The 16,195-nt window shown below is 40.0% G+C and overlaps 1 protein-coding gene across 4 annotated transcripts in view; it reads left to right on the forward strand.

Annotated features, from left to right (window-relative positions):
* Window positions 1-16,195, forward strand: part of zmiz1a (zinc finger, MIZ-type containing 1a) — a 97,933-nt gene that overhangs the window by 73,220 nt on the left and 8,518 nt on the right. For 2 of the 4 annotated variants that reach the window (XM_042010158.1, XM_042010160.1), the window contains exons 5-7: window positions 989-1,094; window positions 9,051-9,086; window positions 15,971-16,106. In XM_042010158.1, the coding sequence (XP_041866092.1) occupies window positions 989-1,094; window positions 9,051-9,086; window positions 15,971-16,106 (278 nt within the window). Of the gene's footprint in view, window positions 1-988; window positions 1,095-5,875; window positions 6,129-9,050; window positions 9,087-15,970; window positions 16,107-16,195 lie in introns of those variants that run through there. The other 2 variants (XM_042010159.1, XM_042010161.1) reach the window with 2 other exon arrangements.

Raw genomic sequence — 16,195 nt, forward strand, 5'->3', positions numbered from 1 at the left:
TGAATAAATTATGTTGACATCCTGGTGCTTCCTAAACAGCGTCAGATAAACGTAATAGGGCCTCGACGGAAGTTTAGAATTATGTGTTATCACCACTTGATTAAAACGATACAATAAACCATATTATTGACATAATTTCCACATTTCTCTTTTTTTAATTTAATTTTTCAGTACTCAAGCAACCACATTTTATGTGACAGACGGTCTTTACTGGCACATCAGCTGATCTGGTTAATACTAATGTGTGTCTTGAGATCAAAGGGAGCATATGAAAGTAAATGGGCTCCCTTCTAATAATGATTTACGCCTGTCTCCTGAGTCCAGTTTAACATCCTGCAGCATCCCCAGGAATATTGTATTAGTCTGGAAGGGTCCTGCTTTATTTCTCATAAACATTCAACCATTTTTTTAATCATTTAACCTTTGCCCACTTAGATAGATGCTTACCATTATGCTGATCTGTTTAGCTAGACATTAGCTGTCATTTTCAATATCATAACACATCCCAGTGCTTGTTATTTCCACATTTTACTGTTCTGTTTGGGTGTTTTTGAACTTACAACTTTTTCACCATGTGACACTCTGTTTAATTTGTGGGGCCATGTTGGTCTTATTTCAGGATAAACTTTAAGACACTCCTGCAGTGAAGTTCTGCAGGGCGACTGTGGTTTGGCTCTGTCCCCTCTCCTGGAGGAGGTTATAGTCATCAGGCTCGTCCTAACCGTGGATCACTGGTGCAGTCCAGACTCCAGACTCCACATAAATCTCACTGTGTCTGTGCTTGTGTGTTCACAGTATGCGTGTCTCTTGAGGGAGAAATGAAGTTTAATGTTAGTAGGGCCTCAAAATTATATACATATTTATATAAGAAAAATTTAAAGGACAAGCCTTAACCAGCAATCATTACTCATGAAAGACATAGAAGTTTTTTATTAAGCATTTCACCTTATAAAGACAGCTGCTAAATGATCCATTGCTCTTTGTGCAGGTGGTGAGTCGTGTAGCTGCTCAGCAGGGGTTTGACTTGGACCTGGGCTACAGGTTGCTTGCAGTGTGTGCTGCCAACCGGGACAAATTCACTCCTAAGTCTGCTGGTAAGACCTTTTACTTTCACAAAATGCAAACAGATGCATGCTCATCCATCATGCCATTTACTGCTGCTGGCTTGTAAGGCAGTTATACCAAATCTCACTGATTAAACCACAGTTTGAAGTCACTATTTACTTAATTACACCAACCGAGTGTAGCTTCTTAATTATGTTGTTCCATTCAACACTTTAGATCAAATAAACATGTACGTTAAAGTCACCATAAATCTGAGTTTGTTACATATTAAACGATTGATAACTACTGCATCTTACAAACGCCCATAGACCCTTATAATGTCAAGATATTTTTAGGTCCCATTAAACATTAATGTGCTATTGAGATGAGCTGTCTGAGTGGTAGTTTCAGAAAAACTGTCTACTCAATGGTCTTTCTGCACAAACCCACACTTGTATGCACAGCCTGCATGCACACACACATGAAGCAGGGGAGAGAAAGCAGTAATGCTATCCTCAGACATTTATCTATCAAATCCAATTTCCCCTGATCCATACCTCCCCTCCCCCTCCCACAGTCCTGCAGGAGCGGCCTGTTTGTGTGCATTTGTCAAAGTGAAATGTGCAGAGGTGGGAGGGAGGAGTGAGGGAAAGAAGGAGATGGATGGCTGGAGAGGTGTCACTGATGTGTTCTGGACCGCTCACTCTGCCTGACAGCCCTGACAAAGCTGTTGCCACCCAGTCAGAACGCAGACAAACCTTTTCTTAGCAGTTACATATATGGGAGAACTGAGTCAAATATTTGTGATTTATTATTTTTTTTCTGACAAGGTGAAGCAGTGTTAGTGAGTGTTGCACACAGCAGTGTGTTGCAACAGAATATTCAAAAACCAGAGTGCAGTGTACAGTGTCAGTTTGTCTTTTTTCTTTCTTTTTTTTCACATGGTCAATGATAATAACATTTACTTAAGCCAAATATCCTATTTCAGTTGTGGCGGGAAGCATCTTGTTGGGAGGATGCTAAGTGGTCAGACAGACGTCAGTATACAATATTGATTGCTGTATTTCTCTCTGTGTCTGTGTTCCTGTGTTGGGTAATGTGATTGCAGTCCAGGCATGGCTCGGACAGGCTGGCTGGGCCCGACTCACAGTCAGAATCAGCTTAAGGCCTGCTGATGGTTCTGGGATCTAATAGAAAGCAACACTGACTTTCAGGAGGACCTTTTTATGCACAGTGGACAAATGAGACCTATAGTGCAATTATGTGGGGTTAGGGGAGGGATAGGAGATATGATGCAGCCAGTCATCAGACGAGGCAGGCAGGCAGGCTGTCTGGGTGGGAGGCACATGTGAGTCAGGGTAGATCTTTGGGTGGATCTCTCACAAGGGCAACTGTCTAAGAAACAGACAAGAATTAAGGAGCTTGATTGTGACAGAAGAGACATGATGCTCATCCATATACACACTGAGATGCATAAATAAAGATACAAAGAAATATTTAGCAATTTTGCAGCGTCAGTAAAACGTGACAGTCTGCATGACGACAGAAATCTGCAGATCTGATACCTGAGAGCCCAGACCAGGGCCAAGAGGTCTGGGATGTTGTCTGCAAAAGAAAGCAGACAAAGAGTGCAGATTAATAACAATGACATGATCTTTCAAACTGTCAATCAAATAGGAAATTGATAAAAACAATTGTGAGTGTTTCTTCCTACAGCTTGCAAATTTAAAGAACCTTTTGGAAATGAAAAACTAAATAAATTCTGATTTTTGATGGGAAGTCTTGTTTATCATCATCTGAACCCATAAGCTCACAATAAAAGCATGGTTGTGAGCATCCCACTAAAGAAGAAACTGCTGCCCTGGGAGACCTGTCGAATACAGTGGAGAGATTTTCAGCAACAGCAGGCTACTGCTGATGAGCTGTCTGGAGATTGTGACCCTGCAGTGAAGCCTGGGGGGATTATTGTGTTGCTCTAATCTGGAATCAGCCAGTAGAGAGACTTATCTGCTGTTAGGCAATGTAGCATTAGCACTGTTAACTCTTGGAGCAGAGAAAACACGTCCTTTGCACGTTGTTTACATAGTAGTACCTGCATTGGTAAATGTTTTCAGCCTTTAAAAGACTGACACCAGAGTTTTAGCTGATGTGTAGTCACAGCTGCACTGCTTGGTCTTTAGATGGTAAAATAAGCCCATTTCTAAATCCTTGTTTATGTTTTTCTCCTAATAACCTGTAGTCTGCTACCAGCAGATTTCCAACTCATTAGAGGTTTATCAGATGTTAGGTGTACAGCTGCCCTACAAATACACACAACAGCAACAGGCTGAGTTGTTGGGCTACTGTGAAGTTCAGCAGACAACAAATCAGATTATCCACATAATCTGTCCAGGGTTTTGCTGTTTCCATCCTCAGTGAATCTGCCAGTCTGTTATCAAGCTAAAGACAGTTGTCTTTACAAAGCTAAAACCCCACCAGTAAACCTTAAGAATGGTCATTATGGCATGCAATCTGGTTTTTATGCAAACTTTATTTAGCCAGTTTCTCTGGTTCTTATGTTTGACTTTAATCTTAAATGTGTTATGTTTCCTACATGACTAGACCTGCTCCAGACTCAAGTTAGCTCCTTGGAATGATAACTATTTATTTAATCATCTTATTGTTAAGTTAGACACAGGTTGCTGCTTGTTGTTCCCCTGTCTTGCTCGAGGAAATAATAATTTGGTTATTTTTGGTATCACACAGACACTTAAAATATAGTAGAGAATAATTTCTTTTGAGGTACCTGTATCTACACAGCTGATCTAGCTTTGATGTTTCCTGCGTATCCCTACCTCAGTTGATTAAGAATGAGTGCAAAAGAGAAAAAGAACAAAGCTCTGTTCTGGGTGCTTGGTTGCGTCCCTCCCACTCACACTCACATGTGACATTAAAAGGAAATTTGCTGGCAGAACTGTCAGCACTCAGTCAGTCAACAGAGTGCGCTCACAAGGTGATCCTGCTGTTTCACATCAGGAAAAACAGCCACTGTGTCAACAGTGACAGATAACTTCCAGGGTGTGGTTGTAACTCACCCCGTGTCCTTTGATCAACACTCGATGTACACAAAACACAACTCACAAGCACATTACTCCCATAATTCGGCAAGTAAAGCTTGAGAATGAAGAACTCAGAATAAACACTCCCATTAGATTCTGTGTCAACTCCTTGAGCAGTGTGAGTGCTTCTCGTTTTAGCTGACAACAGTCTAATACTTATCTGCTTTAATTTACTTTCACTCGATTGATTTTCTAGCCCAGCCTTTCTTTCCATCTTTGAGCTGTGTGTGTTGAGCTGGAGGAAAGTGTAGGCATCCTTTGTTACCGACCCAATCAACCTTACAGACTTTTATATTTAATTACTGCTGAGTAAGAGCATTGCACTGAATTATTAACAGGAAACAGTTTATTTTTAGCAGCCGGTCCTCTCCTCTGACTCTCTTCAGCAGTGTGCTTTAGATGATGAAACCCCTTTGCAACCCCACATCTACATTCAGAACTTTACTATGAAGTTTATTGAAGTAAATCTCATGAGGGAAAAGTACTCATATATGGCTGCATCCACTGCCTCCAGCTGACTGGGTCCTCTCTGTCACTCGCTGCTTAATTAGTTTGATCTACACAACTGTGAGAAAATTCATTTTGGTGAAATCCCAACTTAGCCAGCATGGCAGTCGTACTCAAAACACAGAAGACTTTGTTCTTGTCAAAACCGAATGAGCAAATCATTTAAATCCTCTTTTTGTTCTGGGTTGACTGATCTGGCACCAACATTTCAGGACTCACAAGTTATATTTCCATGAAAGCCTCTCTTGTGTTCTATTGTAATTGGGATATTTTGTTGAAACTCGTGATGATGGAGTGTGTTGCACAGATGCAGCAAAAAAAGAAAAATTCCCTCTGCTGTCACGAGGCCAGTGGGACTTCCCTCTCTCAGGCTGCACGTTACACGTTACATATCAACATTTAGGTGACATCTGGGCTGCGTTGTCATGTTGAGTTGTGTTAGGACTAGGTGAAGGGAAGATGAACTCAGATTCACCCTCCTTTGATTCTGTTGCTCGCGGATGTTCTGTTCGTCTCTGACGTGTCCTGCTAGTTAGATTTACAAAGTGGTCTCTGATGAAGACAAGGAGGATGTTATCAGATTATATTGTCCTACTGGCAGGAATCCCCTCTCTGTTAAGCCGAATAACGTACTACTTGTCTATCTTTGAATAGACTGATCTTCCTTTCCCACTTCCTCTCTTCATGCATTGGCTTCCAGTCAGCCTTTGTAGCATGTTAAGCTCCACCCATTTATGCAAGTTTGCAAACTGAGCTGGCAGGGTTTTTTGTTTTGTTTTGTTTTATATTCTGGTTATCTTTGCCCTTCTCACAGGGTTGCATGTCACACATGCTTTCCTCTGCACTGTATAACAGCTTAGAGAAACAGGGAAATGGAGCTAGACTGAACACATCAATTACAGCAAAGGTGAGAAGCACTAGAATATCTTGCCTTCTCAATCTCTTCTCTTGTTTGTCTGCTTCGGCTAGCTGTCTTCATCTCTCCCTCTCATTCCCCCTCCTCTTCTGCTGTCTCGACTGCACCCTCTGCCTATTCCTCCCACTCTCCTTCCATCTCTCCACCCCCCCACCCCCCACCTCCTCCTCCTGCTGGAGTCGGTAGCAGGTACAGCAGGAGCCCATTAGTGCAGAGCCTCACTCTGATTGGATAAGCTGAAGAAACAGGGAGACTGCCTCTGAATAATTGATGTGCATTGTGCACACGCCGGACAAGGGAAAGACACAGATCAGAGAGGCAAGGGAGGAGAAAGAAGAAGAGGAGAGCGGAAGTAAGAAAGACAGAAAGAAAGAGTGTGCAGAGTAAGGGATATGTGCAGGGAGTGAGAGTGATAAGGTGCTGGCAGGAGGCTCGGAAGCAGCAAAAGCTTTGAGAGTTGCCACTGGCCTCTGTAGAAACAGGAGCATTTGTGACACTCGAGTCTTTTCTTTGCACGATGAAGGGAATGAGATGAGATGTGCAGGGATTTTGCTTGGCTCTGGGTAAGTGCAGTGGAGTGTGTTTGTACATGACTGCTGTCCACGTGTGTGTCTTTGGAGAAAACTGTGTTATTTGAGTGTGTTTTCACACATGGGGCAGGATCAGGGGTAGCCAAAGAGCAACAGATTTAGGTCTAAGGCAGTGCAATTAGAATAGGCAGTAAATGAAGCAGAACTACAGCAGATGGGTTTCTCTTCACTGGCCAAAATGCAGAAGTACTTTTTTTCAAACTGTGCATTGTCATTGTTTTGTCTGTGACACTCTGCAGCCATAAATTCTATGAGATTGTGTGTGGTGTGACTTTGATCTAAAGTACTGGCTGCTCACCCAAGACAGGATCAGTGCAGATCAGCTGACCACAGGTTGATCTACCTGCTGCTCTGTTAGAAGGTTATCCTGATTGGGCTTTTTTCTCTTTGCAAGCTTCACAGTTTTTTGCTTCTTTTCCTCCTCATTTAAAGTTGAAGTTCTTGTTAGTGTTTTGTTTGGATTTAGTTTAAATGTGACACAAACAACTTGCAATCATTCCACAATGATGTGTTCTATAAATCTATCATTTCTTGCAGTTTATGGTACTTGAAAGAGCTCGTAACTATGTTGGTGTTCAGAGTGCAAGTGTTACTGTGTGTTTTTCTGTCAGGAGATGACCCACTTTCACACTGTGGATTCTGTTTTTTAAGTAGCTGGCCAGTGCTTGGAGCCTGAGCCTGTCTTGCTTGTCCACTTATTAGGAGAAAATAAAGGAGAGGAAGAGAGAAGTGTAGTCACAGAAGGACAATGCAGTTAGATGAGTGCATAGACAGCCCAGCTTTCTGTTTAAGCCTTGCAGTAACGTTAAGAAGTGTTTAATGTACCTCCTGTTGTCAGATGTGGGTCTCATAAAGGGAAACAATTTGAATGAGAAAAGGGCAGTGAGGCTATAAAAACCACAACCATGCTGCAGGCTGTTCAATCAGTGTTTAATCTAACCTTAAAACTGACAAGTTAATTAGCAAATGGCTCCTGCAAACAGAACCACAGTTTTCAGCTGGTCTATGTAGAGAATGTGAAAACACAATATGACTTCCAGCTAGCTGTCGTGGAGCTGCAGCACTTCCTGTTAGCCTGCACAGGGTGTAAACCACAGAAACCATCTGCATCCTCAACCTCACAGAAACTCCTTCAGCCTTCCTCCTTTCTCTCCAGTGCCTTGCCTCTTTCACACACTGCACACATCCTGACAGCCTCTTACCACTGCTCACTGAGTACTTCCCATCAGACTGTTTAGCAACTCCTTGGTGACATTTGACTGAATTGTGTGTGTGCGTGTGTGGCAGCCTACGTATATTTTTGCAGTTTGTCTGCTTTCTCTGTGACTCATTGCCATGCCTGACCTCTGTCCACCATTCTTCCACATAAAGCGAGTGGCTGAGTGAAGTTGCTTTAGATTTCTTGTTTGACAATGGAGGAAAGAATTTATAGTTGGGCAAACTGATGGCAAGTATTGATAAGAGTGAGGGTGGGGCTCTCAGAGCCTCAGGCTGTAAGGCAGGACTGCAGGACGTGTTTCAGGAAGCACCTCAGCTCTTATCGCTTATCGACACACAGCTTCAGTGAAGGTATTTAAACAAATCTGCATGTAAAACAGCCACAACTGGATGTTTTGACAACTCTAAATCATTGCCTGTATTTTTTTTTTAAAAAGTATGCAGAAAAATCTCAAAAGCTCTTTACTGTCTTTTTTTAGCCTAATGGTTTCATTGAAGGCTCAGCAGAATGAGATGAAAGATGTAATGTGGAAGTTGAGACAAGTAGCTGTCTGGTTATAATGAAGCATGTGATATTTACTAGTTCCCCTCCAGTGGTGGGGAGCTGCACGTGGCTGATAAGAGCAGTTCATTCACAGCTTGCTGTTCTCTGATCTTCTGTATTAACTCATCTTCACAACACCCAGACACAGACTGTTTACTCATTAACGCAGATTTCAGTTTCTATATTTACTTGTTTTTTCCCCTTGTTTTTGCATGTGTCCTCATACCTGTGTGCTTTTTGTATTTACATGGGTTTTATTTGCTCTATTTTTTAAAATGTGGATAGTGAGTGTGTGATCATGTGGGATCATTGTAATTGACTTGTCAGTTGTGATACAGATGTGAAAGGTTGGGACTAGAATGACAGCGTGTTGAATCACAGGGTTTCTGACACAGATGGACCAGTAACCTGAATTTCACACCCACCTCATGTACGTCATACCATAGGTCAGGGCAACAACCCACAGTATTAACTGATGTAATTAATACACAACAGGTTTAACTTTTGGAAACACAATTATTAAATCAATTTTTTTGATCATTTACTAATTTTAAAAGGAATTTTCACCATATTGAAGGCTGTTTTTTTTTTTTTTTCATTTTGAACCCATTCAAAATTAAATTAGTCTGTCTTAAACTGAACAATTATCTGATTAAATGGAAAGTAATTTCATTGAAGGTGCATTTTTTTGCAATCCAAAAGAACTTTCAAATCCTAATTAACTTCATGAAACTTTTTTTTTCTTTTTTTTTCTTGGCAAATCTTCTTGTTAATGCACAACAAATATTAAAAACGACAGGCTTTTTACCCTAGTCATTTTCAGACTCTTTCTGTCATAGCACATTAAAAAAGCTTTAAATGCTTTACCAGATGTTTATCTTTGCAGTAGTCTTGATTCTCTTTCAATGGCTAGTACAAAATACAAAATTCTTACAAAACAGTAACAAAACAAAACAAAAAAAAAAACAAAAAAAAAACTGAATTGGTTGTTTCTGAGGCCTCCACTTTTCCCACTTGACCTCCACCATTGTGCACCTTTGATTAGGTCTAGCTATCATACTGCATATGTTTGGTGTTTGTGCTAATTCTTCTACCTCTACCCCATTTAAAAATGTGTAATTTGAACCCCACAGAAACCAGCACCTGCAGGAGATGTCAGAGTGACTCAGGTAGAGCTACCCTCCTTTCTGGGCTGCAGCATCTCGCTTGCTTGTGACCCACACACATCCCAGGGAGGATGGGATCTGCCCACTCCCTCCATCTCCACCAGTCCTCCGTCTAGCATCTTTCCATCCGACCCCCCCACCCCCACCCCACCCCATGTCCCTCCTGGTGTTCTGCCTGAAGTTGTGGATGGAAATCTGTCAAATCCGCCAGATGTGAAAACAGCACTGTTTTCTCCAGTGCAAAAGAACATAACCAACATAGAAAAATAATCCAATAAAAAATCGCACATTTTAAGTGAGAGTTTCAGATTTGGAATATTTTGATTGGTATGAACTGGTTATGGTTGAGTGTGATTTCTGACAGAGCTTTCTCTCTGCGGGGCATGTTTGAAATGTTCTGCCTCCGAGCTGTTGAGACTAAAGCCCATTTGATATGCTCTTCTCTTAGAAGAAGTTGGCTTAACAGAGAGGGGGCAGGAAGGGGGATATCATTGACTGCTTAAATGGCTTCCATTACACTTTGGCAAAAAGCATGTCTTCTTTTTTTTTTCTTTTTTTTTTTTTTTTCAAAAGGATTTTATATCCCTTCCATACTCGTACTTTGCATAATATTTTTTGCCCACACAGTGCAGACCTACCTGCCAGTGTTCTACAGACCCTTGCATATAATTTCTATTATAAATTGCTTGTTTTTTTTTTTCTTTTTCATCCCACACATTGTCTCAGAAGGCTTCTTTGTCTAGTGTTGCAGTGTTCATACTCAGAAAGTGTCATTTTCATGTAGTAGTTTCTTCTTTGCTTGTGTTGTTGAGAACAAAACTACTACTTGCACGGTATTACATGTCAGTCAAATGGATCTAAATCTTGTGTGAACAGAGACATATAGTTAGACTTGAGGTGAAAATGTTCTATATGAGGGCGGAGATGCGTGTTGCATCTGAAGATTACACTGATTAAAGCCGCCACAGTTTGTGCAAACCTTTGTTTGGGATTTATTTCTGCAAAGCAGTCTACTTTTGGATACAACTGATTCTCCAAGTTCATGCTTAAATTTCTCGCTGTCAACATCAAAGCTAAAGGAGCAGAGCAGTTATACATAGTAATAAGAAAGCGCTTTTATCGTCACTCTGTTTTAACAAAACCTCTTCAGCACTATTCATTGCTGCTATTTGTTGTTGCAACAATCACAAGTAACACCTGCTTTACAGCAGTTTATTTTGGATTCAGCTCAAGAGATACCATATTAGTGAAATTTAGCTAATGACTTATCAGTGTCATGGTGTTGTAAATGCATTATTAAGAGGAAACAGGAGCACTTTTCTTTCAGTGTAATTATTTCCAATAGAAAACCATCCCAGAAAGAATTGCAGTCCAAAGATTTCATGAAAACTGCTCATTAGCTGTTTTGATGGTTGTAGTTAGAATTGAAACTCACATTATCTTGTTCAACTGTTGCCTGGCTGCAACTTTACTCTTGCATTTGATTTTTACATGTTTGTGTCTACTTTTGAAAATACACTTACTCTGTCATGCTTGCTGTTCTAGTCTCTGTATTCTGCTGTAGCCTCCTGTATTGAAATGATCTGGTTGCTCAGTTAGGATGCCAACAATAGTGAAGGGAGACCAAATATAACACAAGCGGCATCTTTGCGATGCAAAAGATTCCGTGAATTCAATCACAGTACTTAGTTTCTACTTTTAATAATAGCACGCTATTAAATATGCCTGTTTATGCTTACATACTTGACCATATTAAACTGATTTTCTATCACATTTAGTCACTGTAATAAGACTTCATTTGTGTTTATGTCTCGTAGGACGGCCATCCAAGCCATGAAAATAAACTGACATTGCTGTTTCATCCCAAAATTATATTATATTTGAGATGTGCTTGTTTTAACACAAATGTAATGAACAACAAATATGTTGCAGTATTGCACCCTTTTCAGCTTTATTTCTGGGATTTTATGTACACTGGTTCTTTTAATATGTTCTCTCTAAAAGTCAATCTGTGTAGCCAGAACAGGTTCTGCAGTCATTTACACCTGAAAATGATCCAACACGCTAACACTCACCTGGATCCTCGCTAAAGTACCTCATATTCCCAGTGTGTTTCAGTTTATGTGTGGTAGATCACAGACTTCACATTTAAAATGTTTGAAGTGTTCATTAACAATGTGGGATCACTAAGACGTCACTAACTGATTTATGCGAGGGTAAAACATTTCAAATATTCACAGGCTGTCATGATTTCTCTGGCAAATTATATGCTCTGTAGCAGAAGGCTTTTACCACACACAGACGCACACAGATGCTTGCACACACAGCACTATCAGAGTTCATAGTAATTAGCATTTGAGTTTCCATGTAAAAAGGATGTTCACTAACGCTCTGTCATTAGTTAATGGGCCTAGCAACCTGTTACCAGGGATCATTCTCTTTCTCTGTTGCTCCCAGAGGGCTGAAGCGAGGTGAGAATGAGCCAGAGCTCCTGCTATCAGTCAGCCACACAGCATTAAATACAGCTTGAGCGTGGAGGACCCATATGTCCCACATGTCATTACTGGGCATTACTCAATTAAAAGCCCCAGCTTCTAAGAAATGGAGCTTGTTGGGGAGGGATTCAGGAGAGCTCCCTGAGAATATCAGCTTATGTCCTGCTGTCCCTGCAGAGCACGATGGAAGAGCAGACAAGTTGTTAAAGATATGTTTCAAGCTACAGTACTGTACAAAGCTGTACAGTAGCTTTTAGATGAGCTGCAGAGGCTTGTATGTCACTGCAGTCTGTCATTTAGAGCAATAACTGTGTTTATAGTTTAGGCATTTAAAAGATTTGTCTGATTCAGTGTGGGTCCTTAGATACCTTCAACATCTTATGAGGTCAAAAATGCATTTTGATGCCTCTGATTGCTGGTTTTAGGTATGAATTTTGTGATTACCCCAAATAAACTCTAAACTTTCATTGGATTTCCATGTGCTCAGGAGCAGCTGCTCTCAAAGACAGGGAAATGCACAATTATATGAACGGTGTAATTTCATATTTAGAAACACACCAAAGCTGTGTAAATGCCAGCTGACTTCCTTGTTCAAGTCCTTACAAGAAGAAACGCTTCTTTCACAATAAAATGTTATTGTTAATCGTGCAGCAGGTACAACCACTCAGTACTGAAGGAAATACCTTCAGGCAGCTCAGTTAAGTGCTCTTGATAAGCCTTGTGTTGCATGCTGTTCTCTTACCCACCTGGAAACTGTCAACACGTTTTCAAATAGCAGCAATTCTCTGCAAATCTGCCTCTTATATCCAGCATTTTGGGTTGGATGTTCAGTTTGCTTCATGTAGCACATGCAGCTCTGAGTTCATCCCTCTGAGTCTTTTTTGGAAATGCAGCAAAACTTAATTTTTTTATTTGTTCATTTGTTTGGACCTTTAGTTGTTCACTCACCAACTGCATTGTATTTAGAGAAAAAAATTATATGCCTATTTTTTAACATTCAGTCTGATATGAACAACACAGTAAAAAAAAAGTTGTTTGGCATGTTCAAAGCTAGAGTGGCTAATCAGGAATTTTGGGACTATTCCCAGTTGTCTTCTTTACAAGTTGGGCCAAAAAAAGCACATATCCACATAACATTTTTATATGACTTTTTTTCTATTTTTCTTCTTGTACTAGTATCTTTTTTCATTTCATTTACAATGAATGAATTGTGTATGTGACTACCTACAGCTGCACCCAGCTTTGTGTCTGAAAGTACATCACTCTTTAGCGCCTGCAGCACTTTCATTTGAACATCTTTGGACTTCTCAGAGGCCAGAGGTTTTTTTGTTTCGTTTGTTTTTTCCCTATGATACATTTCCCTTATTTGTCAAATCCACCACCTATACTGCTTCCACAAATTTTTCAGCCCTACATTTTCCATCCATGCTGCCCCGACCACGTTCAGAAACTCTTCTCAATATTCATATTATGCCTCCCTGACCTTAGGTCAGTTAGGTAAAGCCTCAGAGTTGTCATCTCCCACATGTGCTGCTTTTGGTACGTTATTATTGTGGATAGACACACCGTGATTTTCTAAAGAATCATCGCATCACTGTCGATAGATGACCAATCCTCATTCTCAGGAGGAAACTTTTCCCTTGCAGAATCAGAGATGTGTAATAACTGAGAAAATACTTCATCAACAGGGAAATAGCATTTTGATATGTTGCATGTTTTCTCTGTAATCAACTCTGCATCACAGAATATGAGAGCTTCTTCATCTGCTCTGTATGGTGTCTTTAAAACTTGATTTCTTCATAAACTTTGAGTAGACCCCTCACTCTCTACTCACCTCCCCTCACCTACCAATGTGTTGGTAGGTGAAGATTCACATTGATGATTCACATGTCTACCATCTGGCGGTGGAAAGTGTTAACTGGTTTAAGATCTCTTTCTGTAGATATGACAAATTTGCAGCTACTTAACCATTCGTTGTTGTTGCTGTCACATTCTCCTCTTCTTAATTCTCCATATATCTAGTATCTCCATATATGTCTAGTAGACAAAGCTGAACTGCATTAAGTTCAGTCACACACTCTGTGTTCATGAACTGACTGTTAGAAGTCATGCATCTCTAACAGTAGCTTCCAGCTGGAGCAGTTACACTCTGATATTTCACCAGACTTCCTTAATTTTATATTTATTTATTTATTTATACAATATTATGGGCTGTACATGTTTAAAGACCAAATTACTTTGCAACTTTGCATTGAGAAATATTTTTTAACTGACCTACAGTGCTCTGACAGAGTTTGGTAAAGCTACTACACATTGATGTTTGGAAAAGCTTAACTTTTGGGGGCTACTCTTTTATACCTAGTCCTGACACCCTCACCTGTCACTAATTAGTCTCCTGAATAGACACACTGTATACTGAGTATCTTCTATAAACTTTTCTCTCCCTTCTTCCACCTCATGTTGCTGACATTAAATTTTAATTTCTTTATAGTTTCTAAATGCATTGGAGTAAATATCTTCTTTATCTTGCCTACTGGGGACTTCTCTCATTTTGAATTAGTGTGCTGCATATCGATGTAAATCAAACTTACAGTAAAGAAAGGATTTTGTCCATCACCTCTGCATATTTTTAAATGGCTTTTGAAAGTGCAGATAAAAAGACATTATATAGAGAAAAAGACTTTACTATAAACCCTGCAAGAAGTTGACCTTTGCTTGTCTTCATCAGGTGGCTGTTAATGGAATTATAAAGTGTGTGATTTAACGTTAAGGCTTTAGCATAAATGAAATGGGAATGAATGGAAAGATGAAAGAGAGGTGTAATTAGGCAGAGACCTTGACTTTAAATTCTTCTGTTTTTGTTGGCTGATTGCGCTCCTGGCATCAGCGCCTCATCTTCTCCTTTAATGACATTAACAAAACTTCCTAATGAAGAATATTTCAGAAGGATGACATTAGTCAAGTATTTAAATGTGTTTGGAAATTACTGAGATGAATATGGGGGCATGTTAGGAGGACATTCACATGGAGTAAAGAGAGAGGAATGGACCTGTAGTAGTGGCTGTGTGATGAAATTTGTAGGTGTTTTAACTCCAGACTGTGGGGTAAAAACAAGGTCATATACATTTTTATTAAGCTTGCTAAATCTGTTCAATGCCCAGAACAGAGCCTCACTTTTATGAATGACTTTAGGCCTTGGTAGGCTGTTAGATTCAGCAGTTCATTGCCACTCTGATGTGATAAGAAACCTTTTCTGTTCTTTTTCCCTCAAAGCGACTCTATTTCTTCTGCTTCAAGCTTTGGGTCTAAATGGTGGGTTGCCAGCTGAAGAGACAGTACTTCTATGTGGAGGTGGTGATTTAGTGGGGAGATAAGCTCTCTGTAATGGCAGGGTGGAATAATTTTTCTTTAACCAGGAGGCTTGGCTCTCTCCACCCTTTAGAAGAAAATGTTGTCAGTCTTCTCCTTTGGTCTTCATTTCTTCTCCCTTCACTTTTATTCTTTTTAACATAATCTTTGTTAGAAGGCAGTTTTCAGATCACACGGTAATCATTCACAAGAAGCTTTTCATTCACAAGATACCATATCACAGATATAGAGGGCACACCTCACTGTTGAGTGCCAAAATAAAAAATTAGAGCAATTGGCTGGTTTTTTTTCTTTGATATATATATATATATACATATATATATATATATATATATATATATATATATATATATATATATATATATATATATATATATATATATACATATATATATATATATATATATACATATATACACTGAAATGTGATCTTGTTAAGTTAAGGAGGGTGAGGAGGCTGCACAGTCTGAATAGCATACTGGAGATATGAGAAGACATAACTGACAGTAAAGTGGTGGTGCTGAACAGAGGAAGTGAAGGACAGTGAAGATATCACTGTTTCTTACTTCCTACATTGATCGTATCTGAAACCCCAGTCACTCTGTCTCTGTCTGCCTCTCACGCTCCATTTCTGCCTCTCAGTAGCAGAAAAACTGGGAGGTCCCTTGTGCTGCAGATTGATTTCAGTCTGCATTTCACACTGCAGGTAGTTATGCTGTGATATAAGTGTATATAACTGTTGTGAAATCCACACAGGCAAATAATCATTGTTAGTTCTGTTGCATTTGGCTGCCCCCTGGAGGCTTTAGAAATGAGCACAGAATTTAGTGAAGCACTGTTGAGACTCCTGACAGGGTAGAATTATTGATTTTTTAGGCAGGCAAATAAAGCAGTAAATCTCAGCTGACGTCTGCGTGATCATTTTATATATAGAAACATCAGCATGCACTTGATGAAACATAAACACAGGATGGAAAGTAACATGCCTGCGTATGTGTGTGTGTCATTGTGTTTTCCTTGCAGCCCTGCTGTCATCGTGGTGCGAGGAGCTGGGCCGTCTCCTCCTGCTGCGTCACCAGAAGAACAGACAGAACGAGCCGCAGGGAAAAGTTCCCATGCAGCCCAGCATGAACAGCATGAAGCCTGGCCTCACACACAGGTCAGTGAGATGTGTGAGATGCAGCCTGCCTGATCAACAAACACTCTGGCTAATTTACTGTAAATATATTCTTATATATATATATCTGA

The sequence above is a fragment of the Melanotaenia boesemani genome, chromosome 16 (genome assembly GCF_017639745.1).
Source record: "Melanotaenia boesemani isolate fMelBoe1 chromosome 16, fMelBoe1.pri, whole genome shotgun sequence".
NCBI lineage: Eukaryota > Metazoa > Chordata > Actinopteri > Atheriniformes > Melanotaeniidae > Melanotaenia > Melanotaenia boesemani.